This window comes from Bubalus kerabau, chromosome 10 (genome assembly GCF_029407905.1).
Source record: "Bubalus kerabau isolate K-KA32 ecotype Philippines breed swamp buffalo chromosome 10, PCC_UOA_SB_1v2, whole genome shotgun sequence".
Classification (NCBI taxonomy): domain Eukaryota; kingdom Metazoa; phylum Chordata; class Mammalia; order Artiodactyla; family Bovidae; genus Bubalus; species Bubalus kerabau.
In genome coordinates this window covers 74,598,731-74,626,236 of record NC_073633.1, presented here as the reverse complement: position 1 = coordinate 74,626,236, position 27,506 = coordinate 74,598,731, and the positions used below count along the sequence as shown (strand labels likewise).

The 27,506-nt window shown below is 36.8% G+C and overlaps 2 protein-coding genes across 3 annotated transcripts in view; one reads left to right on the top strand and one right to left on the bottom strand.

The window, feature by feature from the left end:
- AP5M1 (adaptor related protein complex 5 subunit mu 1) lies at nt 1-24,620 on the bottom strand. 2 transcript variants are annotated; one of them, XM_055538162.1, is made up of 8 exons: nt 24,250-24,620; nt 17,626-18,271; nt 14,053-14,280; nt 13,362-13,501; nt 12,559-12,644; nt 12,347-12,465; nt 8,958-9,054; nt 1-5,915 (listed from the first exon to the last, which is right to left on the bottom strand). In XM_055538162.1, exons 1-8 carry the CDS (start codon nt 24,321-24,323, stop codon nt 5,833-5,835), a joined length of 1,473 nt encoding a protein of 490 aa, XP_055394137.1. In that variant the 5' UTR covers nt 24,324-24,620; the 3' UTR covers nt 1-5,832. The 2 variants fall into 2 exon arrangements, with proteins under 2 accessions (XP_055394137.1, XP_055394138.1); XM_055538163.1 differs by lacking the exon at nt 8,958-9,054.
- Nucleotides 24,621-24,746: 126 nt separating this feature from the next.
- The window catches only part of EXOC5 (exocyst complex component 5), a 52,972-nt gene continuing 50,212 nt past the window's right edge, over nt 24,747-27,506 (top strand). Inside the window, exon 1 of the mRNA XM_055538160.1 lies at nt 24,747-24,989. Coding sequence (XP_055394135.1) covers nt 24,963-24,989 — 27 coding nt within the window. The 5' untranslated portion in view covers nt 24,747-24,962. The remainder of the gene's footprint in view (nt 24,990-27,506) is intronic.

Below are 27,506 nucleotides of genomic sequence, written 5' to 3'. Positions count from 1 at the left end.
GAGTTTTCATTTTTATTTATTAGTAGTGTGTTAACTAAACAATGTTTTTTTCCTACAGAAAACATCATTTAAAAAGAAGACATTTAAACAAAACATAGCTTCATTTTAAAGGTTTAATGGAATATTAAGAGATACAAATTTTCACATGTCCTACCAGAAAAACAATTTAGCAGGTGGTTTCCATTCCAGAGCATCTGTCCATCTATAAATGCTGTGCATCAAATATTAAACACTATACTGCCATCAATTACACAGACTGGCCAAGGCCTGAGAAAAGTCAGTCTGGACCTCAGAATAATCTGCTTTCAAAGCAGTAAACTAGTAATACAGATAAGGCATTCCACTGCTCCAATCTATATATAGACAATAATGTTATCATATCCATAAAACAGCTGTTGATAATAATGGTTGAGAAACTTTCAACTCATACTAGTTTTAACCATTTTATAAAAGTAACCTCAAGAGTTTCTTTGGCAATACTCATTTTCTGCTTCTCTTCATTACTACTAAGTGTGGTTAGATCAAGATATTTGAATATTTGACTTCGAATATTCTTCTTCCTGACATGTTAATGGAATATTTCATAGGGAAACCTCCCAAGTTGGACACACTAACATATAATTATATAAACACATGCACATAAACATCTATGTTTTATATATATTTTTTCTGATAGCATATATTTCAAAATATACTGCAATGTTAACTAAAAATTTACTATATAATTATTAAAAATACTATTGTAGTTTCTTAGTAACATGGTCAGGGACCCCGCCTTCTATCTTCTATTTTTTATGATCCTCAGGTTTTACCATGATTAAGTAACTTGCTATTAAAAGATATTCAGAAAGTTTAGTTATTAAATTCAAATTAGAGATGCTCATTTGGCACCAACATAAGTTAGATATGCCCTTATTTGAGTCACTGTTTCTATTTAGAAATTGGATCACCCTTGTCTGATATATAGTTTCAATTTTCTGATTCTATCTATCACCTTATTCAGTCTTCAGGTACTTTTTTCATCTTAAATAGAAAAGAGCATTTCAATATTGCTTATATTCGAGAGAATATCATTAAAACATGTATATTATCATATGTGAAACAGATCGCCAGTCCAGGTTCAATGCATGAGACAGGGTGCTCAGGGCTGGTGCACTGGGATGACCCTGAGGGATGGGATCGGGAGGGAGGTGGGAAGGGGGTTCAGGATGGGGAACACATGTACACCCATGGCTGATTCATGTTAATGTATGGCAAAACCACTACAACAGTGTAAAGTAATTAGCTTCCAATTAAAATAAATAAATTAAAAAAAAAGAAATTGGATCATAAAAGTCTGAGCCAAAAAGATGTATAAGAAAATTATCCAAATATATAACCTACAAATTGATACCAGAATAATGAACAACTATAAAGCATTTAAAAAAGCTTTGTCTATAGTAATAACACTAGTCATTAAGAATTTACTATTTAAAAACAAATTTTGTTATACATCGTTTCTACTTTTAAGGTTCTCAAAATACACTCAAGAAATAAATCTCCAAATTTGACATCTGGCAAGGTAAACATTGACACCGATACTGATAATAGTTTTACAAAGTGAATTCCTTGAGAAATCTAGCATGAAACACCTTACAAGTTTATCCTTCAAATATTGTACACATTTTCATAAATATTTCAAAGATTAGAGTTATGGAAGAAGGGTACCCAGTTAAGCAAGAAAAAGGCAGAAAAATTAGTAAAATAGTAAACAATACTGTGGAAAATAGTTATTTTGATAAATTTAAAATAATGAGTTTGAAGTATTTTTGTAATGGTATCTTTATGAAAAAGATCTGATTCATGATGGGAACATAACAAGCTTTTTACTCAAGAAAGGACAAAGTTAAATAAAGCTCTGAAATCAGAAGTCTTAAGATGAGTAATTGTATATTGTGACGTGTTTTCCCCAATTGGATTTACCACATTCCATGACAGTTTTTAATGGGGGCGGATGGGGAGAAAATGTGCAGTTTCATAAAATAGAAGCATTTCTCTCAGCCTAAGCTGCAGCTTTGATTTTTGGGTTATCTCAGGGCCAATATATATACACTCTAGTATATGAAACAAAACTAGAAGATATACTTAGAATGTAGTCTTTGTTACTTCAAAGCCTAAGTTTCCTAAAATCATTGTTGGGCAAAGTAAAAAGAAACGTTTGTTCTATTACGTAAGAAATAAACTTCATTTGGTATTCAATTGACTTTCTAACTTAGCAGGCAGGACTTTTACATCTTCAAATACTGAAAATAAATTGCATTCTTGGCCCTTGCTTTAAAAGGTTATGGAGAATAAATGCACACCCTGGTAGTGTTCTAGTGATCTCCCTAATCTCAGTTGCACTTTGTCAGAACGAGGTAACTGGTAGTTAAGTGAAATACCCTAGATCAAAGGGGGATTAATCACCAACTGAATCCTTGCTGAATAAACCTGTCATTCAACAAAATTATTTCCACTGAACTTAGCAGAGGATTGAAGGTATTTGCATAACAGGGACCAACGTACTTCAGCCAGGTTAAAAGGTTCAGAATTCATCCCATGTTTAGCTTTTTGCCTCCTTTTCCTTTCAGCAGGCTGGTACAATGGTTTCTAATCTGATAATACAGCTAACTATCTAAATGATGTCAGAACAGGAAAGTATTGCAAAGTTTGGATGAGGGATGGATCAATTTCACTTTCAGTAACTCCTAAATCTGATTTGTTGGAATTTAAGATGTAATCCTAAAAAAGTCCCTTAAACCTGAGGACTGTTTATTAACATCCCTTTTCTGACCTTTGTCTTAGAAACAACCATTGTGCTGTGGCAGCAGTCCCAGCAGAGACTCTGGATGATAACTCGACCTACCTACCTCCCAGGGGTGGTGCAGAGTCCATGAATGTCTATAAAGAATTCTGAAATACTACAATAAAAACTAGAAGAAAAATACTAGCAGTTGTTCTATGTATAAAATTGTGCTTTGAAACACCTTAAACCATATGATGTATAAAACTAGTTTAAACTCACTAGAAATACTGTTAGTGTGAATAAATTAATTTTATAAGACTGTTTTATTTAAATTTTTTTAAACAAATAATTTAAGAATTCCTGACAGGTTATTTTCTTCAAACCTGACATATAATTAATTATTTAAAAAGTAAAAGGTAAAAATTGCCCACCACTGTAAGGGGACTGACTTACACTGTAAGGGTACTGCTGACTTTAAAAAGTTTAAAAAATACTGTTTGTAAAAAATAAAGAAATGAAGAGTTTTATCAAAATCATGAACTATCTTTTCTGGAGTACATTTTCAGAAATTTAACACTTTTTGTACATTTTGGGTCTACTGAAGAATAATCACCCATATGATAGACATCAGATTTCATAATCATATTTTTTGGCACTAAAAGGGAATTTAGCAATTCTGCCTCTGGAGTAGGTCTGACACCATCCAAATCTTTAACTGGAAGTAGGTGCTCATATTCAGTGCAAATGCACAGCATCTTTCAAGTTAAAAAATGCAAAGAATAGTTATCAAAGAAAATGAATAAAATCCATAGTGGGATAATTTTTTAGAAAATGATTGAAGTTTTAACCCAAGAAAGGACTCTTAAGAGTGTCTTATAGCTTAGAATAAGAACATGTCAATCACGATTAAGCTTCTGGAATCGGAATCCCTTTGAAATGCAGCTGTTTCTTCTTTAATTGTGGCAGCGGACTCTGAAGAAAAGAAAGGTCCAGCCTTAAAGATGAGTAAGGAATACAAAATAGCTCAGGATTAGTTGTGGAGTTCAAAGGTCGCTAATTACACTAAGGAGTTCCCAGACACAGAGAAAACATTAAACAGGTCACCTACCAAACGGGAAACAGACTTTGTCTTCAGAAATTATCCTGAAGTGACAGGTTTCTAGACAAAATCAAAAGCATCACAGTGTGCCCAGCTGATCTCAACAGGATGAAAACATGAGTTAGTTTAAGTTCTGTAGCGGTATGTTAGAATGGAATGGCAACAGATGGCATCAGGTTCCCCATCGTCCCTATACTTCTCCAGTACTTCTTAGATTTTCCTCAGGTTTCTAGAAGTGTCAGAGCAAAGATTCACTGGTTTTTCTGACTGCTTACCTAGGGGTTTATTATATGGAATCTCAGCCCACTCACTAGAGAAATGCCTCTTCCCTGTTTTAGTGTACTTGGATAAATATTTATACAATCAAGATGTACAAATAGCTCCATTAATATAAGTGAAATGTTAAACTTCTCTTGAGTTTAAGAGATTAAAAAAAACTTAAGGGGAATGATTTCTTCTTTCAAAAGGAAAGTTTTTTTACTACTGATGATCTGTGATGAGCCTAGAATAATAAGCTAAAGTCCTGGTCTGGAATTTACTCCATTTTCATTACTTGGGATAATTCTGAACATAGAACATTATGCCATAATGCTTTGCAGAAAAGGAGTTTATAATGAGTAGGACTGACCTTAATTTTAAAAATCATATTTCAAATCCTAAATTAATATGCAATCTCATTTCAAAGTACCATAGCTTTCTTTCACAAAGTTCGCCGCTTTTTCTAAGCTTTTCTTTGAGACTCATAAAAAAGAAACCAAGATACAATTTAACTGAATATTAATTTGTGATGCATATTTTTTATAACTCTTCTGTAAAAAGAAACTTGACATGGAGTAAGTTTTGAGGAACTTGAGATTTCATCTTTTCTTGCATTTCATCTTTCCTTTAAAGTCCAACTTGACAATGAGCTACTATGAAAATAGAATGTAATATATAATTGTAAAAATAGGTAGAGAATAGAGTATGACTGGATGGTTCCTAAAGAAACCAAGAGCATGCCAATAAGGAAACAAGAGTGACAAATGTAAAGATAATGTGCTACACGAAACTGAAATAAGATTAAGTGATACTCTACACCCATAAGATAGCTTTTGAATTTTAACCTGAATGCATCCATTAATGAATTATAATAAAACAGAGAAAAACCAATACTATATCTAAATTTATCTTTACAAATTTGGCTGCAGATATTCAGTAATCACGAAATACTATGCTCATCTTCAGAAGGTATCCCACACCTCTTAATGTGCTTACTGACATTCTAAACAAAATGTTACTGTTGCAGCTTAATATGTTTGCTTGAAAAGTAACTCTAGAACAGAGATAAGCACTGTAAATAGAATTATGCAGATTCTTTATTAGTCAGTAGGATAGTTCTTATTAAAAAACATGTTACTATATTTAAACGATTTTCCTTCATTTTCACTGGCTATTTTCTCAAGAGATTTACAGTTGTTTCTAATTGGTCTCTGGTATTCTGTAACAAAGCATTGTACTAGCACTTAGTACTCAGGTTTGCAAGAGCAAATAGTTTTTTTTATTTTACATGTCATCTACAATCCATTGGGAGTGGCAGCCTGCAGCTCTGGATTGTGAAGGAGCCTGATTCCAAATCCAGGAATGCCCAATGGAGAAAGACGGCTGTGAGTGATTAGCCATGTCTGCCACAGGGGCAGGAAGAAGCACGTATAGCAAGGAAAGTCAAGACTAGTCTAAAATAAGCTGAAAGTCAATCACTAGATTTTATGCTCTGAATCATACTTAAGTAAAATCAAGGGTAAAAAAACTGGATACATTAGTTTTTAAAATGTTCTTTCAAACTAAATCAAACTAAAAACATTGAACAAGAATATTTTATCATTAAATAAATGATTTTCAATTACAGGTTATGTGTATATACATTAAAAATAAAAGACTGATTTAAATTGTTACTAGTGTATAAATCCCATTTAAACACGAGACGAGACAATTACAGTAATAATGATCCATATGTTACTGGAGCAGGAGCTTTAGAATTCCAGATGTAATAGTCAGAAGAAATTAGCTTCCGGTCTAAAAAAAAAAAAAGATAAGATTATATTAACAAAAATTCAATGAGAAAGCAAAGTCATGGTATTTAAAATTTTGGAACACAATTATTTCAAGAGAGGAAATTCTTTGAGACAGTCATTTCAATTCAATTTTCATTAAGGCATTATTATAACTTCAACCACTTTAAAAGTATGGGTTTATTAAATACATGAATAATCCATCTTTTAGCCTATATATGCCAAATTTATGCCGATATCCTTCATGCTAAACCTGCTAATTTTTTCCTCACATCTTCCCTAAATTCTGTTTCTTATAGACCATTACTTCAGCTACAAAAACATTAAAAATATGTTCATTGGTTTCCCTTCTGTCACCTCTTCATCACAGTTCTGATTCTATTCTTGCTATTCTTTATGCATTCAAAATTTCATAGATAGAAATACATACTCAACTTTCTAGTAATGTTTTAAAAAGGTTGCTTTAGTGGTTTCTTATTGTTCTGATCAGATTTAAGGTTTCTGTTTTAATAGTTTTGAACAAATGACAACTTCTCTGAATTAAAGTTTTTTGACACATAAAACTGAGATAATGCTCGTTTGAAGCTAGACACATGTAAATTCTTATTCCATACATCTCTATTTATCCAATCCTGCCTTTTCTACAATACCTCTTCATGCATCTTCTTCATAATGAAAAGGATAGGTGTACAATACTGGCGTGCTGCTGTCCATGGGGTCACAAAGAGTTGGATACAACTGGGTGACCGAACAACAACAACGATCATTACCTTGTTGCCTTTTTTCACTGTTACTTCAGTTTGAGAATCTAGTAACACTGAGAGGCAACAGCATATTGGTTAGGTGGTCAGGCTCCAGTGACCGACTGCTTGGATTTGAGTCCCAGTTCTGCCACTTACTAGCTATGTGATCCTAATCTCTCTGTTCCATCAGCATCCTCATCCATCAAATGGAGATAACACTTACGTAGGGCATTCTAAGGATTTAATGAGTCAGCCTGTATTCAGAACTATGCCTGGCACATAGTAAGCAATAAAGATTAGTTATTATTATTTAAATTACCATCATTAGCATTATTAAACTATTATCAGAACTAAGTTGTATATTATGAATATAGATTTTCTTGTCAAGATGATGGCACAATAAAGTTTTTCACATAGTTGCACAAAGTGATAGCTATATTTTGAAACTAAAAGAAGAAGGAAATAAGAGATTGGTTATAATTATCCATTTAAAATGACGTCTTTCATTCATATATTAAGAAGCAGGTATATTACTGAAACATTCCATTCTGTATTATGCTCTCTGAAAATTACTACAATGTTTAGTAATATTAACAATATACTTACAATATTTTAGATTTTATCTAAAGAGACAACATATTTCCCACAGAAACACTGGTCTATTTACATTTAGACAATACTTCTGGTTTGTCCAAGCTAACAATTATACTGTGCCTTCATAAAAAAATTTTTTTAAAGCATTATGAAGATTCTTTCATATGTATGAATTTCTTAAAAAAAATGATATAGGAGAAAGCATAGGGAAAACCTATGGCAGTAAAGAATATGGCTTATTCTGGTTATACCTCATAGAATTTATTACTGCCATTCACAAGTAATTACCTAGAATTCAGTAGTTCTGAGTTCTATAATCTTTTGAAACTTTCAAATTCCAAAGTCTTGCTTGTCCTATCTTTCCTACTTTAAGGACCCTAACCCTTAGTTTAAGATTGTTGTTTTTCAGCTGCTAAGTTGGGTCCAACTCTTTGTGACCCCATGGACTGTAGCCCACCAGGTTCCTCTGTCCATGTGGTTTTCCAGACAAGAATACTAGAGTGGGATGCCATTTCCTTCTCCAGGCTATCATTCGAACCCAGGGATTGAACCCGCAGCTCCTGCATTGGCAGATAGATTCTTTACCACTGAATCACCAGAGAAGCCCTGATGATTTAGATATACTTATCTAAATATTGGAGAAGGCAATGGCACCCCACTCCAGTACTCTTGCCTCGAAAATCCTATGGATGGAGGAGCCTGGTAGGCTGCAGGCCATGGGGTCGCTAGGAGTCGGACACGACTGAGTGACTTCACTTTCACTTTTCACTTTCATGCATTGGAGAAGGAAATGGCAACCCACTCCAGTGTTCTTGCCTGGAGAATCCCAGGGACGGGGGAGCCTGGTGGGCTGCCGTCTATGAGGTCGCACAGAGTCGGACACGACTGAAGTGACTTAGCAGTATCTAAATATGATAGTTTTAGTCTTAACATATGAGGCAAAAAGGTTTCTACTTATGTTCAGCTAACTCTACCCTCATTCTAACTACTTGTTTGTTTTATGCCATATGTCTGTATTTGATCCGAATTAAAGTTTTAATTCAATAATTTTAATTAAATTGCTGTTTCCTCTACCTATATTTTCACATGTGTTTATATATATATAAAACACTGTATACATATGAAACACATACATATATATATGAAACACTAACAAACTCACTAAAGGCAGGAAACTTTCTATTGGTCTCCTTTTGGTAAAGCAGGGTACTAAGTAATGGTCACTGACTGTGGCACTGGCTAAAAATATTTTAAATTTTAATACTCACACTTAACATTTATTGAATCCATGCTACATGCTAAATATTATGTTGAGTGCTTGATCAATATAAATTTTATTTAAATCTCATAACAATCCTGAGATAAATACTACTACTAATTCCAATTTATACATGAGGAAATTAAAACTTTAAGAAGTTCACTAACTTGCCGAAGAGTCAAAGAGTATATTATAAACTGAGCAAAGCAAATTCAACTTTAGACTAGAGCCCACCTCTATGTCAATTCTTGCTCATTCAGACCACTTTATAAATAGGAGAAGGCAGAGGGCAACGTATATAACCTATTAACACAGGATGGCTTAGGCCAGAATTTTTATAAATTGGGATTATTTTCTTATCTTTTTCTTTCACATTTTAATTTTATCTTAGTTAATAATAATGTAACACCATTTTAATTCCCTCAAGTTGGCTTGAAGTTGTGCAACTTACGTGTACTTATTTTTGGTTTTCCTGATGCAAAAACTTGAACTGAATGCTGATCCACATAACATCCAGTGAGTGTATAATCTAAGATCCTAAAATGAAGCTAGAACCAGAAGAGAAATGTACCAAGTTAAGGTGATTATTTGGTAAAAATGATGGTCACATTTTTTTCCCTTGACACAATTTTAGGAATTTATTTCACACAATTCACAAAAATCACAAATAATATTGTTAATGTGTGCATGTGTACACATGGACACATACACACTAATCTTTCCCTTTAGCATTAGAGTCATTTCTTTGTAAGGCTGCCGTTACAAAGTGCTTAACACATACCAGGCCCGTCACTAATGTACAGTCTAATCTACACGGCAAGTTATCTGTATTCTGCAAACAAGGGAACCGAGGTTCAGAGGTGGAAACAGGTAGTAGAATGGGCATTTGCGCTCAGAGCCGACTGATTACAGATGTTGCTGGCCCTTCCCTGCGGTCTGCTGTTCTGTACATTCTCTTCTGTCTCTAAGACTAGGTGATTGTGATATAGTTCAGACCATAATACTTTTACACACCTTTTAGCAAAACACAAGCATGTAATTACTAAAAAGGGAACACCAGTTTATCTGGTTTTGGAGGGAATAAAATGCTCTACTTGATTTTTCAGAAAACTAAGATTTAACTTATATAGAACTTTTCTAAAATGTAATCAACGAAGGCAATGAATGAATGTAAATTCCTGAATTTAATTGATCATGTAGTGTCATTAGTATAAATGCCAGTTAATATATTGTGCTATAACAGAGAGGGCCATTAGTACCTTTGCTAAAGGCATAGTGATAGCCACATAAACTATGAAAGGTCTATCACAGACCAGCCTCCTTTTGTTGTGATTCTCCTCATCTTTGCTGCTAAAAGCTTTTGAATTTGCAATAGCCTGATAGTTTTTCTATACTTTTTTCTTTCTTCTTCTTTTCCTGAATATTTCTCTCATTTCTTGTCTTTCTTCTTTTGATTGTCAAACTAACTGATCACATGCATAGATATAATTTTCAGGTCTCCTCAGCAATTTTTTTCCCTAGTGCCACTCCAATTATCTAACAGTAAAGAGCTATCTATGGCTTCCTTGTTTGGTATAATTCTGGATGCTGGAAGTTATGACAAGGCAGATTTCCACAAAACTAGATATGATAAAAATAAATCTATTCAGTGAACACAAATATCTATTACATGCTTTCTATGACACTGTAACTGGTTAGGTGATGAAAATGAATAGAAAAGTTATAGTCCCTACCTTTGAAAAAACATATAACATAGTTAACATCCCACTTTTTTCTGAAAAACATACAGAAGTGGGAATTTTTTTAATAATCATTGAAACAAACCTTGTGGATACAGTTGAAGTCAATACAGAAGAAATACCATCAGTGTACTTCTGATTTCACTACTATTTCCCCTAGTCACTTTTATGTATAGATTCCAGTCTACTTTGATACTATTCTATTTAGATTTTCCCGCTACCTTTCTGATCACCTTTTCACTTTCCTTCACTAATTCACCTGAATCTTCCTATTTTCTCTTATCTTTTTCTGACCTTATTCATTTCTACTGCCTCAACTATTTCTTTTCCATGGATAACTCCTAGATCCTATGAACAGCTGAACTTTCTCTTAAGAATCAACTTTAGATTTTTTAGCCCCTATTAGACACCCACCTTGGTATAAGTTGCTATTACCTGCAACAACGTGATATGAAGCCCACTCCCTCTCAACCTTCTCTGTATTTCTTCTAAGAAATAGAGCTTTCTTCTAAGTACACTTATCCATTCTTCAAATACTTATGTGTGAGGTACTGAACTAGATGCTCAGAATAAAATAATGAATGAGATTCACATGGTCTCTACTCTCTGGGAGCTTCAAGTCTGGTTTGTTTTTGTTTAGTTACTCAGTTGTGTCCGACTCTTTTGTGACCTCATGGACTGTAGCCTGCCAGGCTCCTTTGTCCATGGGATTACCCAGGCAAGAATACTGGAGTATGTTGCCATTTCCTCCTCCAGGGGTGCTTCTCGACCCAGGGATCAAACGCATGTCTCTTGTGTCTCCTGCACTAGCCAGACAGATCCTTTACCTTTCAGCCACTTGGGAAGCCCCTAGTTTAAGTCATAATTGTTTTTAATGACACCATCTTTGACTTAAAACTATTTCTTATCTTTCTACTTAATTAGTGAGATTAAAGGATTTACCCTTACCACAGCTCTATTCTTTTTTTCCCTTTCTTTCTCTTTCTGTGACACTATACTAGCTTAGCATCATTTATTTATCAACTTTCATCTGAAATACTAAAAAAGTTTCTTTGTCTCTAGCTTTTTTCCTCTCTCATCTTCTTCACATCCATTTCAGGCTGATCCTCATAAAGTACCACTTTCTGAAGGACCACTCCCATACTCAAAAAAAGTATAACATTTTCTAACAAGCAGTGAAAGCCAGATTCAAACCCTCTACAGTCCAGACCTAAATCACTTATCTAGCCTTCTGTGTAACTACTGTTTCTAGCAGGGGTTCCTAAATATGCCTAGTTATCCTTCATTCCCATGATTAAACCATGTCTTTACCTATACAAATGTTAGTTCCATCTTCAAGGCTTCATATTCATGCTTATCTGGGCCTCAGAGTTTTCCTTACAGTTCATCACTACTACAAAGCTTTCCTTGACCACTTTGGTTGGAAGAGCTTAGTCTTTTTTTGAAAGTCCAAAAGCAGGTAGTCCTGATTAATTACTGACAAGCATCACTGAAAAACCCATAGAGCGCAAAGACTGTATCTTATATTCTTTGTATACAAATCTCAAGTGCGGTATCTTAAGAGCTGGGTAGAAAGAGGTTAAATTGAAGTGTTTTAAATTTTACATAATTCTTTCCTCTTAAAATATTTAAGTATTACATGAAATAGAAAGTGACTAATAAATAGAATTTTACTAAAATCTAGAAGAGGACTTAGACAAAAAGAATTCCTATCCCCCCAAAGGATTACAAAACATTAAAAATCAATTGCTGCTACTGCTAAGTCGCTTCAGTCGTGTCCGACTCTGTGCGACCCCACAGTTGGCAGCCCACCAGGCTCCCCCGTCCCTGGGATTCTCCAGGCAAGAACACTGGAGTGGGTTGCCATTTCCTTCTCCAATGCATGAAAGTGAAAAGTGAAAGTGAAGTCGCTCAGTCGTGTCCGACTCCTAGCGACCCCGTAGACTGCAGCCCACCAGGCCCCTCCGTCCATGGGATTTTCCAGGCAAGAGTACTGGAATGGGGTGCCATTGCCTTCTCCGAAAAAAAAATCAATTAGATACATGTATTTCAGAAACAAAGGAAAGATCTCTAATGTAGTGAGCCATATAAATATATTTACCTTTAAATATGCTGTACCTCCGATGCAAATCTGGTCAAATGGCTGCTTTTCATGGTTCTTGGCTCCAAAAGTTATAGTTCCAGAAAGACTAATTTCCATTGATTTGGGAAACTTCTGTCCTAGAAACAGTAATATACCAATCAACTATTATAAACTAAATAGGTTCTACAGCAAATGAATGAAAGAAAAAAAAAAACCAAAACCTAGTTTACCAATAATCCAGACCAATAAGCTTTTCTCTCGAAATACTTCAAGCTGGCCAAAACTAGCTTTGTACTCCACATGTGTGATGGGACCTCTTTAAAAAAAAATGGAGATAATAGAAAAAAAAAAAAATCACAGATTTAAGTTTGAAGAGATATATGTCAAATCTTGCTACTGTCACTTAATACAAAGACAACATAAAGCAAATCTGCATTTAAGTTTGCAGAATAGAGCAGAATAAATAATGAGTATCATATCTCAAAAAACACAGAAACACAATAAATCTTTTTGGTGATGCTATACATTTCATTATTAATTCTAAAGATGACCCCAAAGTCATTGTATTAATACAGGCACATGAATTACATAACATTAAAACTATGATTTTTACTATATAGTATGTAGCCTTTGAAAAGAACTATGCTGTAGAACAAATTTAAAAGTAGAGCTGGTAAGGAAAAATCTTATAATTGACTTAATTCACCAGGTTTTATCATTGGCTTAACTTATTAATATAGGTACAGTGCAGAGAAATTGCTAGAAATAAAGCCAGTAGAAAAATAATCCCTGAGGAAGCTACACTGGCTAAAGCTTATAATTTACTAGCAAATTTAACCAGAAAAATGGTGACATTAAAAAACAAAGAGATTATTTTTACAACTATGTTTTGGTTCAGAATCAACATACACTTGAATAACACAAAATTTTTAGATCTTAAAAATAAGGTAAAAACCAAGACAACTTTATTATAGGGCAGTGCCAATGTACTGAGGAAGGCAGAAATCATGGCATCATGTAATTTTATTCCTACCTGTTGTAAAAAGGTATATGAGCTTCACAGAATTCAAAACTATTTTTCACACTTTCATGAAGTTTTAAATTAACTGTTATTTTTAGTTGTACTTCTTCCTCTTTCACTTGATAAAAACCCAAAATTGGTGGAACAGGGACCTGGAAACAAAACAAACACATTTTTTACATGATTCTCAAGTTAATGGGTCTAAAATGCCAATGGTAACTGAGGAAAGAACTGTGCAGTAATATAGTCATTATATACACATATGCCTTTAATGAAGTCATTCTGACAACAGATGATGGAGCTACAGTCCTTCTAAGGACAGGGATTCTTCCATCTCTTTCTATTTCCAGAAAGGTACCTTACAAAGGTGTGTAATACATTCTTTTTCCTCCTCTTGCTTGTCCAGATTCTCCTCCTCCAGGTTCTCTATGACGTACAACACACAACATGCACTAACCATACTGATCCCTGACACATGCCCACAGTTCCTGCTGCTCTGCTTGTATCTTCACTCCCCCACCCTCCCAAGTCAGCAGTCACTTAAATTGGTCATGAAAAAGCTGATTAAGGGGAAACAATCTAAATCTTCTGGTAAGTAACTCATGAAAAGGTTTTGTTTCGACCAAAAGTATGGTGATTTCCTAACAACACAATTCATAGATGTAAAGATTAGCAAAGTGCCAACTTCTCCAAGGTTGCTTACCTGGGAAGTGTAGTAGCATAAGTTGAATGACTCTAACGGTGGAGTGAGCGGAAATTTGTACGGTCCACTAAATGCAGAATCATCCATTGCATCAATGCTACTAGAGGTCAGAATGGCAGAGTCAAGAGATGTCACACAAGGATGAACCAGAATATCCTGAAGTGGAGATCCATTGGTAGGGAGACTCAAGCTAATGGTAACATTTGGCATGCTGCCCTCTAGATCACACTGCAACACAAACAGATATCACCGAGAGCTTTGAAGAAGTCTTCTTCTGGATGAGGCTTTTCTTAATTTATCTGAGGCACTTTTCACAACTTAACTCACTTTTCTTTCAAGGAATTATTCTCATTGCTTTCTGTGTTCTGGATAATGATACTATTACAGCTCTCAGAAACCCAAGCCAGAGACCAGGAGAACCTTCCTAGAACCCTCTGCTTACATTTAAAATCCTTAAAAAACTACTTTTCTCTATTCCTATTACAAAAAATATTTCTGTCACAGCCCTCTAAGTGTATCTAGACTCACTTTCCTCTAATCAATAGATTCTCCATCAATGCCAGAGCTATCTTAATAAAATAATCTTAATTCTATTGTACCCATGCCAAAACCTCTCAATAGTTGCCCCTCAGTTTTATATTACTTTTAAAGCTTTTGCTGTTTGGTTCCCACCTATTTCTTTAACCATTTTCTACCCCACAAGTAATGCTCTAGACTTACTGGATTCTTGAATTTACCTGAATAAACCATATCTTATATCTACACTTTTGTATGTGCTATTCCCGCCAGCAACAATGCTCTTTTCTTCTTAAATAGTCAATTCATTACACGTGTTGTGTGAAGCCTTATAGTCTGTATTGTCACCTCCGTGGCCTACCTTTGTTACACAGAGCAGCCCAGGATCTTCTTCCCTATGTGGTCTGGGTTAGTTTGCTAGTGAGAGGTACTCATGAGAGATTTAGGAGATAGAAGGGAAAGGGAAGTCAGTATAGTAGGAAAGTCATAGAAACCAGATATGATAGCTTCACAGACCTCACTCTGAGCTCTGTTTTAAGGCAGTGGTGGCCAGACACAGCACTTTCTCAGACTTTTCCATGAACTCCTGCTTTGGGGTTGTAACACATATGTGGCTGCTTTTCTGTTAACTCTGGCTTCTCTGTGTATCCTAGTCTCTAGGCTAGAGTCATTAGTGACTGTCAGAGGATCAGAGACTTACTCTCTCAGTTCCTCTTATATTTGAGTCAACAAACCCTCATTCCTATACTAAACATCATGATCATCTATCTGTATTAGACCAAGAATAGAAGCCAGTTCAAAATTCCCAGAAGCAAAAAACTAGGGTCAGTCTACCAAAGACCTATTTAAATACCATGATATGAATTAATATTAAATTATATATAACATATTCCCTGTTCATTACCACAGAATGAAAAAACACATAGTGAATTTCCCTACTTTTATTTTACAGAACTTAAGGGAGAAGTGCATTCAACAACTTTAAGAGGTGTGAATGACATAATCTGCAAACACCTTAAGTTGGAGACATTTACGGTAATTATTTCCATTAAAAGTAATAGCTGGAATGTATATTTGACCATAATAGAAGAGAGTGTAAAGCAAACACATACATTTTTAGGTCACTTTAAGGTTAAAAGGGGCTTCCAACGTGGTGCTAGTGGTAAAGAACTCATTTGTCAATGCGGGGAAAGTAAGAGACACAGGTTCAATCCCTGGGTTGGGAAGATCCCTTGATAGAGGGCATGGAAACCCATCCCAGTATTCTTGTTTGGAGAATCCCATGGACAGAGGAGCCTGGTGGGCTATGGTCCATAGGATCTCAAAGAGTCAGAGTTGGACACAACTGAAATGACTTTGCTTGCACACAGGTTAAAAAGAAAAATAAAGACTCAATTTGTCTGCCAGGACCATTTTAATTCTCTGTTCTTGAAATCTACTTTTAATCTATTAGATTTTTACATAGCTACTCAACATTAATACAGGCTTCCTGGATAGTTAGTTGGTAGAGAATCTGCCTGCAATGCAGGAGTCCCTGGTTTGATTCCTGGATTGGGAAGAGCCACTGGAGAGGGAGTAGGCTACCCACTCCAGTATTCTTCGGCTTCCCTTGTGGTTCAGCTGGTAAAGAATCTGCTTGCAATGCAGGAGACCTGGGTTCACTCCCTGGGTTGAGAAGATCCCCTGGAGAAGGAAAAGGCTACCCACTCCAGTATTCTGGCCTGGAAAATTTCATGGACTGTATAGTCCATGGGGTCGCAAAGAGTCAGATACGACTGAGTGACTTGCACTCACTCAACATTAATATGATACATAAAAAGTTTATTAGTGCAGAAAATAAAGGAAGAAAACAGAAAGACACCTCAGAATATTAATATACATGTATAAGCATTCTTTTTTGGAGGGTTTCTATTTTTGATCATTATTGAATGTGGCAATTATCACTGCTAACTGTATTGTTATTTTCATTGTCTTTTCCTATTATTTAACCTTAAACCAGAGAACCCTATATTTACCTAGTGACTTGTTTAAATAAAAAGGTAAAAAAAAAATAAAATGAGTCCCTGAAAATGATTTCAGATATTAAGTCAAAGATTTATCAATTTCACTCTAAAAAAACTGGAAAATAAGTATAGTGACTTTAAAATATTTTCACAAGTTCTTTGATATTACTGTTTCAAAAGATGGAGCCTAATTCCACTTCCCTTGAATGTGGGCTGACAAAGTGATCTGCTTCTGGTGAACAGAAAGTGGCAGAGGTGATGCTACGTGACCTTTCAGTCTAGGTAATAAGAATAGCTTTCACTTGTGCCTCAGGTGGCTGGCTGGCTGCCTGCTCCATTGTCTGTTTGGTCAAAGGGAAGTCACTAAGTTGTGAGAATCTTAAGCAGCCTGTTGAGAAGTCCAGTGGAAACGAACTGAGGTTTCCTACCAATAAGGGCCAACTTGCTAGCCATGTGACTGAGTCACCTCACAAGTAAAACTTCCAGTCCCACTCAAACCTTCAGGTGACTGCAGCCCCAGCTGAAATACTGACTGTGACAGACATCCACATTAGAAGTTCCCAGCTAAGTTGCCCCTAAAGTCCTGACCTACAAAAACTACAAGTATAGTAGATGTTTATTGGTTGTGATGACAGGTTAATTCATTACACAGCAATGCAGCTGACCCTCTGTGCAGTCAAAACTCCATGTATAACTTTACAGTCAGCAGTCTGTATCCCAGGTTCTGCATCTATGGATTTAACTGTACATTCAGCCAATTGCAGATAGTATGGGACTGAATGTAGTACGTATTCAAAGAAAAAAATCTGTATATAAGTGGACCCATGTAGTTCAATCTCATGTTGTTCAAGGGTCAACTGCATATAGATAGTATATTTAGTAAAGAATGCAAAAAGATAACATTAGAAAATTTCACTTGAATATAATAGCTAATGACTGCTGTTTATGGTAAGAATCAAGAATGTCACATTATGACGTAAAATAGTCAGCAAAATTTACTTTTCTCCATAAATATTAAGTGGTATGATAAAACAAGTATCAGAGAAAATCTCACCTTGCAAGTGACAACTCCAACGACCTGCCATGTATCTGCTATCTCCTGTTTATCATATTGCATGGAGTTTACCTTTTCAGTGATAGAAATAGAAACTTGTGGTTTTCCTTTGTATGTTCCAGTTTTCCAGGCTGGCTGTTTTTGTAGGTGAGTAACAGAAGCAAAATTAATACTGTCCAATGAATTCTGTAAGTTGGCATCTAACAAAGTGCCAAAGGGACACGTTTGTAAAAGCAAGTCAGACAACTGGCTCAATTTGGTATTTAGCTCACTGTCAGTTTTTTGACCTGAGGAAAGAAAATCCTGTACCCCAAAAAGAAGTTCAAAGCCTTGTGAAATTCCACTAATGCTAATTAATGGTGGACGAGGGGATAAAGTTTGTTCAACCAGTGGAACACAAGCATATATCATGCCATTCTTCAGAAAAGCAACAACTGGCCAGAGTTCTTCACTTCCTACTGGGACTCCGTAAATGGATGTTTTATTGATGTGTGAGCAGCTATCACGACTCTCCAAAAAGTCCTTCTCGTCATCCAACAATCTCAGTTCAAAAAGCAGTGCTTTCAGGAAGGGACCATCTTCAGGAACAGGCACATAACTTGCTCCATTGAAGACTTTAGCTCTTTTTTCAACAGTTGGATACCGTCTGCCTCAATGGAAATAAAAACATAATTAATTCCTGCAAAAATTGGAAGTCCAAAACCAATACAAGGAAAATACTAACAAAACACACAATAATAAACAAATACATACGCTGACACATGAAAATCACAATCAAAAAAATATTATATTAATGTTAAACTCTTATGTACTTGATATATCTCAAATGATAAATGCTATTTTCTTTTATTTTTAAAAATTGAATTTAGTTCACTTTTTAAATAGGTAGGATACCTGTTTCTAATTCAAAATCCTCGACTCTTGGCTATTCAGATTCCCACTTGGTAAGCAAGGCATGTGTATGTTTAAAACATAAACACATTGTCATTTTTAAAAAACAATGATACATTTTGCAGTGAAACTTACTTTTTTCCAAGTTAGTATTCATGAAGCTACAGCTGCATAGTATTCCGTTGGGTTAAGGAACTACAATCTATCTGGATTCCCATTGGTAGAAACATCACTTCTGTTGTTATAGATAAGACTGCAAAGAAGATTTTCTTGTCTTGTTTTTCCTTCCCTTTCTCTTTCCTTCCTCCGTCCTTCTTTTTCCAATTGAGGTATAATTTACATATAACATTATATTAGTTTCAGGGAAGCAACATAATGATTTGGTATTTGTATATGTTGCAAAATAATCACTGCAGTGAGTCTAGTTAACATCTGTCACCTTATACAGTTACACATATTTTTTTCTTATAATGAAAACTTTTAAGACTTCCTGTCTTAGCAACTTCCAAATATGCAATGCAGTATAATTCAACAATAGTCACCATGCTGTACATTACAACCCTATGACTTACTTATTTTATAGCCATGTTTGTACCTTTTGATTCCCTTATAAATTTTTCCCACCCCACCACAGGATATTTTTTCTGATTCCATCTTAGTAGAGCAGGATCGAAAAAAGTGGTTTAATTTAATCCTCCACATTAGGAATTCACTAGTACCCTGAGTCTTCTTGCCAAGCCGTACAGAAATATGTAAGGGCATTTTAGTAATAGTGGTTTATCTATATGGCCTTGGAAGATACTATGAGGTAACAAAAAGAATAAAATAAGAATAACCTTTTATGGTTTGCAAGCTCTATGCTGAACAATAAGTTACTAATTCATCCCTTTTTGGGAGAAACAGGAGATACTTTTTGCTTATTTACAAAAATGTTAGATCACATTTTCTTAATTAAAAACAAAGTACTTTCCCTATTCCTTATTTCTCCACTCCAAAGTCCACAACAAAATCAATTATTTGCTATTGGTTTCTGTATAGGGCTTCCTTGGTGGCGCAGATGGTAAAGACTCTGGCTGCAATGTGAGAGACCTGGTTCAATCTCTGAGTTGGAAAGATCCCCTGGAGGAGGCATGGCAACCCACTCCAGTGTTCTTGCCTGGAGAATCCCCATGAAGAGAGAAGCAGGCTACAGTCCATGGGGTCGCAGAGTTGGACATGACTGAGAGACTAAGCACAGCACAGCTTTTGTATAAATTGCCTAACTTCCCAAAGTCTATTTTCTTATTTGTAAAATAAGGTATGGCTAAAGAACATACAGGCAATTCTGATCAAGGATCAAGAACACACCTAGCCAAAATGTTTTTCTACTAATTCTCTAATACTACTAATATTTTATTAGTTTAGGATAAGTAAGTGACAGATGAATTATCTGGATCCAGCTTATGGCCTTCATAGAGATGTTGAAATGTCCACCCAAACATATCTGAAGTTTTGTTTTGAAATATTCTGAGCATGGTGGGAAAAAACTCTGAAAACAAGAAAACAAGAACAACTTCTTCAAGAAACTAATTATTGTACACAGTATAAAAACCTTACCTCTACAAGATAGTAAAATAAGCTACAAAGCCACAGATATAAATACAATATGTTGTTGGCATAAGAACAGATAAAGTAACAGAACTGAGACAAATTGCTGTTTAAATAATTTTAAAAAAGAAAAATGAGAATGTATTTAAAGTTATTCATGTATTAGTGAACCTCACTCATTTACATTTTGATGTGCTTTCTTGATTGAGGAAAGGGAAATTTTAGCTCTTAAGTGTTCTCTTAAAATTCAAAGTGCAAGAATTTCATGACTGAAATTGTAAAAATAAGTCAGTCTGGGACCTTATGTGTAGTGCTAAATCGCTTCAGTTGTGTCCGACTCTTTGCGACCCTACGGACTGAAGCCGCCAGGTTCCTTTGTCCATGGGCTTCTCCAGGCAAGAATACTGGAGTGGACGGCCTTCTTCTAGGGGATCTTCCCCACCCAGGGACTGAACCCAGGTCTCCTGCATTGCCAGGTGGGTTCTTTTACCACTAGTGCTTCCTGGGAAGCCCCCTGGGTTCTTATATGATACCTCAATATGTGCTCAATAAATACTTTATTGGATGACTCAATCTGTCTTTTCAGATTTATTCTAGGCTTTTTGTAAAGTAGAACTTGAACTTTAAATGGCCCCACAACTATAGGGAAAAATACCAACCTAAGCTAGACTTGAGTTGGTGCTGTTACTGTCTATCCAGACAGCAAATCTCTAAACCAGAATCTAAACCAAGTTTTGTTGTGGGGAAAAAAGTAGTTAGAGGAAAAATCATTTGGATTCTCAAATCTTAAGTGATGGCCTTTATCCTTTGGCAAATATGTGGATAATACATATACCTGTTTCACTCTAACTCTAGGCCCAAGAGGTCAGAAAACAGAAAAAAATAAAACCTAATTAATTTGTTCAGTGATACAAGATAAACAAGTGACAGATGAATTATCTGAACTGAACTTGCTGCCTTCATAGAGATGCTGAAAAGTCCACCCAAACATATCTTAAGTTTTGTTCTGAAATATTCTGAGAATGGTGGGGAAAACTCTGAAACAAGCACAGCTTCTTCAAGAAACTAGTTATTGTATGCAGTACAAAAATCTTATCTCTGTAAGATATAAAAATAAGCTACAAAGCCACAGATATAAAAACAGTATGGTGCTGGCAGAAGAACAGAGAAAGTAATAGAACTGAGACAAACCAATGGAAGACGTAAAAAACTATCAAAACAGCCCACAAATCAATGAAGAAAATACATACTGTTTGGAAGATGATTCAGAAAAACTGGCTCATAGTACAGAGAAAAACAAAGTAAGATTCCTACTTAATGTCACATCCAAAGATGGACTATAGATGGATTAAAGGCCTAAATATAATAAATAAAATGACAAAGTCAAGAGAAAATAATGTTGGAAGACATCTTTGGGCAATAAGGGTAGGGAAAGACTACAACAAATCCCCTAAAGGGCTAACTACTATGTAACAAAACTAAGGGTTTCTGTTTAACCAAAGTAATGAAAAGTTCATTGACAATGATAATAAGTTAAGATCAAGTATCTGTAATAGCTAAAAATGACAGGACTAATATCAAGATTACAGAACGAACTCCCACAAGTTACCAGAAAAAGCCAGCAAATCTCAAAGAAAAAACAAAGAATATGTATAGGCAATTCACAGAAAAGGAAAGCCCAAGGACTATCATCATTGCTACCATAGAGAAATGCAAATGAAAGTAAGATATTCTTTTCACCAATACTGGCAAAAAGTGCAGTAAGTGTTAGAAAAGAATAGAGATAGTGATGGTGAGAGTGTAGACTGGTCAAAGTATTCTGAGGAGCTAATTATTTGGTAGTAGTCAAAACCAGTATAGATATGTCTCATGTAACTGAGGTTATTTACTGCAGCACGGTTTTGATAGCTGAGTTGGAGGCAATTTGGGAGATCACCAGCAGGAGAAGGGGATATGTAAAATGTGGCAGATGGAAACCATGGAGTACTACAGAGCAAGCAGAAACAATGGCCTAGATCTGCAGGATCCAGTATAGTAGCTGCCAGCCTTACATGGCTTTTTAAACTTAAAATGAAACAAAATTAAAAACTGAGTTCCTTAGTTACAATAACCACATTTCAAAAATTCAACAACTACCTGTGGCCAGTGGCTACAATTTAGACAGCACAGTTTAGAACTTTTTTTTTTATGTTCAACACTTTTTTTTTTAATTTAATTTTATTTTTTAACTTTACAATATTGTATTGGTTTTGCCATATATCGAAATGAATCCGCCACAGGTATATATGTGTTCCCCATCCTGAACCCTCCTCCCTCCTCCCTCGCCATACCGTCCCTCTGGGTCGTCCCAGCGTACCAGCCCCAAGCATCCAGTATCGTGCATCAAACCTGGACTGGTGACTCGTTTCATATATGATATTATACATATTTCAATGCCATTCTCCCAAATCATCCCATTTCCATCACTGAAGTGGTGGACAGTGATGCTTGAGATGAACACAAAGTAACCTGGATATTTCTTAAAAATAGGGCCGAGAGGACTTCCCTGCTGGTCCAGTGGTTAAGAATCTGCCTGCCAACGCAGGGGACACAGGTTCAATCCCTGGTCTGGGAAGATCCCACATGCGGTGGAGCAAGTAAGCCCATGGGCCACAACTACTGTGCCCTAGAACCTGCAAGCCACAACTACTAAAGCCTATGCTCTGTAACGAGAGAAGCTACCAGAATGAGAAGCCTGTGCACCACTAGAGAGTAGTTACCACTCACTGTGACTAAAGAAAGCCCACACAGCAAGGAAGATGCAGTGCAGCCAAAAAAAAAAAAAAAAATTATGCTGAGAAATCTGACAAATGTTAAGAAATGGGAATGACATCTGTATCATTAAATTATAGAATTTAAAATATATATATATATATGAACACACAAACAAAACCATAACACCAATCATATGAGGTAGGCAAATGGCAGAAATAAAGATACCAAGGGGAATATATAAATAAAGCAGGAGTATCTGGGAAGGATGGACCAAAAAGGCTGATGAACCATATTAAAGATTATAAATAACCTCCTGAGGTAGTACAACAACAAATGTAAGCCAAGTGTCCCTGAGAAAATGGTAAACTTCAAGTCTCTATGTCTCCAATAACAGAAATTGTTTAGGAAGGAAAGGGAATTATTCATATTCACGTTGCCTACTACTTTTCACTTAAAATACACTCATCTTTATCAGCCTCAATCTAGATTCAGAACTAGCTATGAATACTTCACTATAGAGCTTTTCTCAGGGAAGAATGAATGTTTACAAGAATAAAAGGTGAAACAAGTTACTCAATTGCCGCCCATACTTTACAATGAGTTACTGTATGTGTAACTCTCTGCACAGTTATTTTGATAAAACGTGGCAAATTTTATATAAGTGGCACTAGATCGGCTCACACCATTTTTAAAAAGTGAATTCAGTTTAATTGTTTTTGTATTTTTTCAATTTTCAACAATTAGGAACTTTAGAAGTAAAGAGAATTTCTAGGAATTAAACATAAGAAGCTTAAAGTAACAGTCTGATACTGCTCAGCAAGGACTTTCCAGAAGAATGAATTAAAATGTCCTTACACGATTTTTATTAACAAAAGTAGAAAAATCTGAAACATTTACTGCTCAGAAAGTTTCCTTTCCTTTTGTCAGCTCTGTACCAATCTTACGCAGGTGGTAAGGCTGGTAAGATGGTAGGGCTTCGCTGGTAGCTCAGCTGGTAAAGAATCCGCCCGCCAGACGGAGACCTGGGTTTGACCCCTGGGCTGGGAAGATCCCCTGGACAAGGGAACGGGCTACCCACTCCAGTATTCTTGCCTGGAGAATCACATGGACAGAGGGGCCTGGCGGGCTACAGTCCATGGGCTCGCAAAGACTCGGACACGACTGAGAGATTTTCACTTCACTTTACTCAGGAGAAAATGTGCCAGGCATCAACTCATTTAATTCTCACAACACTATGAAGTAGTATCACAGTCTCCACTTATTAATAACAGATGTTATAAGGGTTAAGTAACTTGCCCAGGTGTTGGATCAGGGATACACAGCATCACAAAATTATGCTACACTATCCATCCATCCTATCTATCACGCCTAAGGATACAGATTTGCATTTACCTGGAGAATTTGACAATGCCACAAAGTGGAGTTCCTGGTTCGTGGCTTATAAGCCACACTGCCCGCTGGGCCATGATAAGCCACTAAGGCATCAGCTTATCACTAAGGTGGCCACCGAGGCAGAGCGCAGACGGGCTTTCTCAGGCGTCTTCAGAGCCACCTTCTGCTCCACCGCAAACAGATCGGGCTCAGCAGAGAAGCTAACTTCTTCAGGTGAAGTGACCTTTGGGTCTGTCCGGCACAACGCACGCCACAAAAAGTTCCGTGAATCCCCACTTTAAGTCCTCATAAACATATCTCCATCAGCCCAACTACCTTCTTTCTCCCGAGTCCACTTCCGGGACGGTGGCCCGCAAGGATCATAATTCCTCACTCGCTCGCGCGGGGAGCCTTTCTGCAGTTCGCCCGCTGCTTGCCTCCTCGGCTGCCCCTCCCAACAGCTACCCGGGCGCGCGCAGCTCCACTTCCGGCGTACGAGGCGGTGACAATGGGAGCGGCGCGGGCGGCGCCGGGAGGCAGCTGACAGGCGTCTGCGGCTTCGCTTCATGGCCGTTCTCCCGCCCCGCCTGGGCTCTGTGGGGAGCGGGGCGGCCCGCAGCGGCCGGGAGCCGAAGCTGGCGAGCCGAGCGGGGACCTGTGTACCGCGCCGCTGAGGCGCAGCATGTGAAGCGGAGACGGCATCCAGTGCGAGGCGTGCCTCTCAGCCGGCCGGGATGGCCACGACGGCCGAGCTGTTCGAGGTGGGTCTCCGCGGCTCTTCAGGGAGTGGCAGGCCCGGGGTGCGGGCAGAGGAGTGGGCGTTTGCCGCTGCCCGAGAGCAGCCCGACGGAAGGAAGGTGCGACGGCGAAGGAGTGGGGTGGTGGCTCGGGTGTCGGCGCAGGCGGAGCGTGAAAGGGGGGAGGGGTAGCTTGGGGCCCCGGGTGGGGAGGTGGGCAGGGGTGCGAGCCAGGAGTCCTAGCAGAGCAGCGTCGGCTGGAAGGGAGCCTCGGGGTTTGGGCTTTGGAAGATGAGCTCGGGATGGGACGGGCTGACTTAGGGCGCGGAGAGAGGAGGCTGACCCAAGTCTGGCGAGTTCCGTCTTGTCGCCTGGATCCCCGCATGGTATTCTAGGGGGGGCCCCTTGAGATTGGGACGACAGGGGGCTTCTCGTGATTGAGTAATGACTCCGTTAGCCAGTGTTGGAAGCGGCACTTTAGCAGTTTACCCTTTCATTTGAGAAGGCTGTAGTCTCTTTTTAGGACAATAGAGGCCTACTAAACCCTTCCCACTGAAGAAAGTCAAAACTAAAACTAACATTTGTGTTCGGGTCTTGAGGAGTTGAAGTGTAACATAACCCCCCGAGAATCCTTAACGCGTGAGACATTGACATTCTAATGTGTTTCCTGGACCGTTTTCAGTCTCTAAAACTAAAAATTGAGCTAAGGGGAATCCAGTGTGAGAAGCTGTGATGCTTGAGATAATAGAAGAGGAATATTTTAATTGGACCACCTAACAACAGGGTATCTCCTTTTGTGAAAGAAATGAAAGCTGAGATGTGAAGGAGAGAGAAGGATGGACCCTTTTTGTGTGTGCTTATGTTTCATACTGAGTAACAAAAGTGTAGGCAATAATTAAGAAGACAATAATTAAGTTGACAATAGATAATTTCTCCATAGGTGAAAATTGGATTCTTTTTTCTGCGTAAGATTCAGCAGGCTTTATTTTGTTATTTGGGGTGTTTTGTTTCTTTTTTTTTTGGCTTAAAATTTGAATGCCACAGCTTTTGTAACAACTGGGAACTTTTCATTTGTTAGTGTTAATTTAACTATGTTTTGGAATTCTGTCAGCTTTTGGATAGATAATGCATTTGTTGAGGAATAGTGTATGCTATTGTTATAATAAATTGTAATAAAATAGTAATTTGTGAGTGAAGGAGTATAATTATTAGAAAGAATTGGGAAATATTAATTATATTTTCTTAGATTTAAGTGTAGGGACATATATATATTGCATTAATTTCTCCAACTCCAAAATTGTGCCATTTGTTTAGTGATTGACAGGAGCAGGGAGACCTTCTTTTTGCTAAAAGCTTTTACTGTGTGTTCCTGAGCCAGATACTAATTTATGAAGTTGAAATCTTTCATGAAATAGGGAACCAGCCAGCTGTTAATATACAGAAAACTGTTAACTTTGTCATACTGTTCATAAGATATTAACCTTTGGGCTTATGAATTCCCAGTTGTCTCTTTTTCTTTAAATGTTTGATCATATGAGTCCGCATATACTTCCTTGAAAATGTATTTGATTTCTGTTCTGCATGGGGGAAGGAGAGGAAATAGAGAAATATGTGTAGTTTATTTTGCTTTCTCATGTCTTGCCATTTACTAAGGTAGTTAAACTAAATTAGGGTCTGAGTTAATGCAATGACATCAGTTATGAGAGCAGGGAATACTTAATAGTGATAATACAGACAACTAGTCCTGTGTCCACAGGGTTTATAGAGTGCCCTTGATTGAACATGCTTGTGGATCTTAACACATGTGACTTTTCTCTTTGCTGACCATGTGTAATTTGTTGCTTCATCAAAATTAAAAGCGTATTACATTAATAGTTAAAATTAAATGTTAATAGGAATGATAAGTGTATTTATCTTTTCAGCCCTACAGTGGATTCCTACCCTTGAATAAGTTTTCACCACCAAGTAGAAAGTTGGTCTGTTTGCTTTACAGGGAGAAGGAAAAAAGAAAAGAACCAAACTTTAGCTATCGCTGCCATTTCCTGTTGCTATTGTCTTTAGAAGATAGCTTGTAGGACAAATCAGGGAGTGCCTTTTTTTCCTCTTACTTTCCTTCCTTAGTCACAGCTGGAGAACTATGGAAAACAGGTTAGGATGTAGTCAAGGATATTTAGTTTTTATGCATCCTGGCTTTAATGCACCAATAAATTGGATTGTGCCTTAATTTTTTCACACTGAAAAAGAAGTTAAAGCAAAATTATGCTTTGCATCTGTGAAATATCTTAAGTGTTAACCCTGTTTCTTTTAAAATCTTGTTGATCCTGTGAGACTTCTTTTTGACATAAACACTTTCATACAACAAAAGCAAACTACATGATATTTCCTCAGTTGACAGAAATGATTTAAAAGTTCTGTCTGCAGTGTTTCTAAATGATCACCTCAGGATGGACATTCTAAAAAGAGTTCATATGTGGTTTGTGTTATGTCTTCTACATAAAAAAAGTGGCTGGAATAGTAAATTTTTTCTCTGTTGTCATAAGT

Bases quoted from the DNA above. Each gene is read 5' to 3' on its own strand.
- AP5M1 (XM_055538162.1), bottom strand. From the start codon at position 24,323: ATGGCCCAGCGGGCAGTGTGGCTTATAAGCCACGAACCAGGAACTCCA. The intron at 12,645-13,361 runs GTAGGAATAAAA...TTTTTTTTAAAG, and splicing joins CATATACCTTTTTACAACAG to AGGTCCCATCACACATGTGG. The intron at 5,916-8,957 runs GTAAGTTGCACA...TTTTTTTTTTAG, and splicing joins AAAACCAAAAATAAGTACAC to ACCGGAAGCTAATTTCTTCT.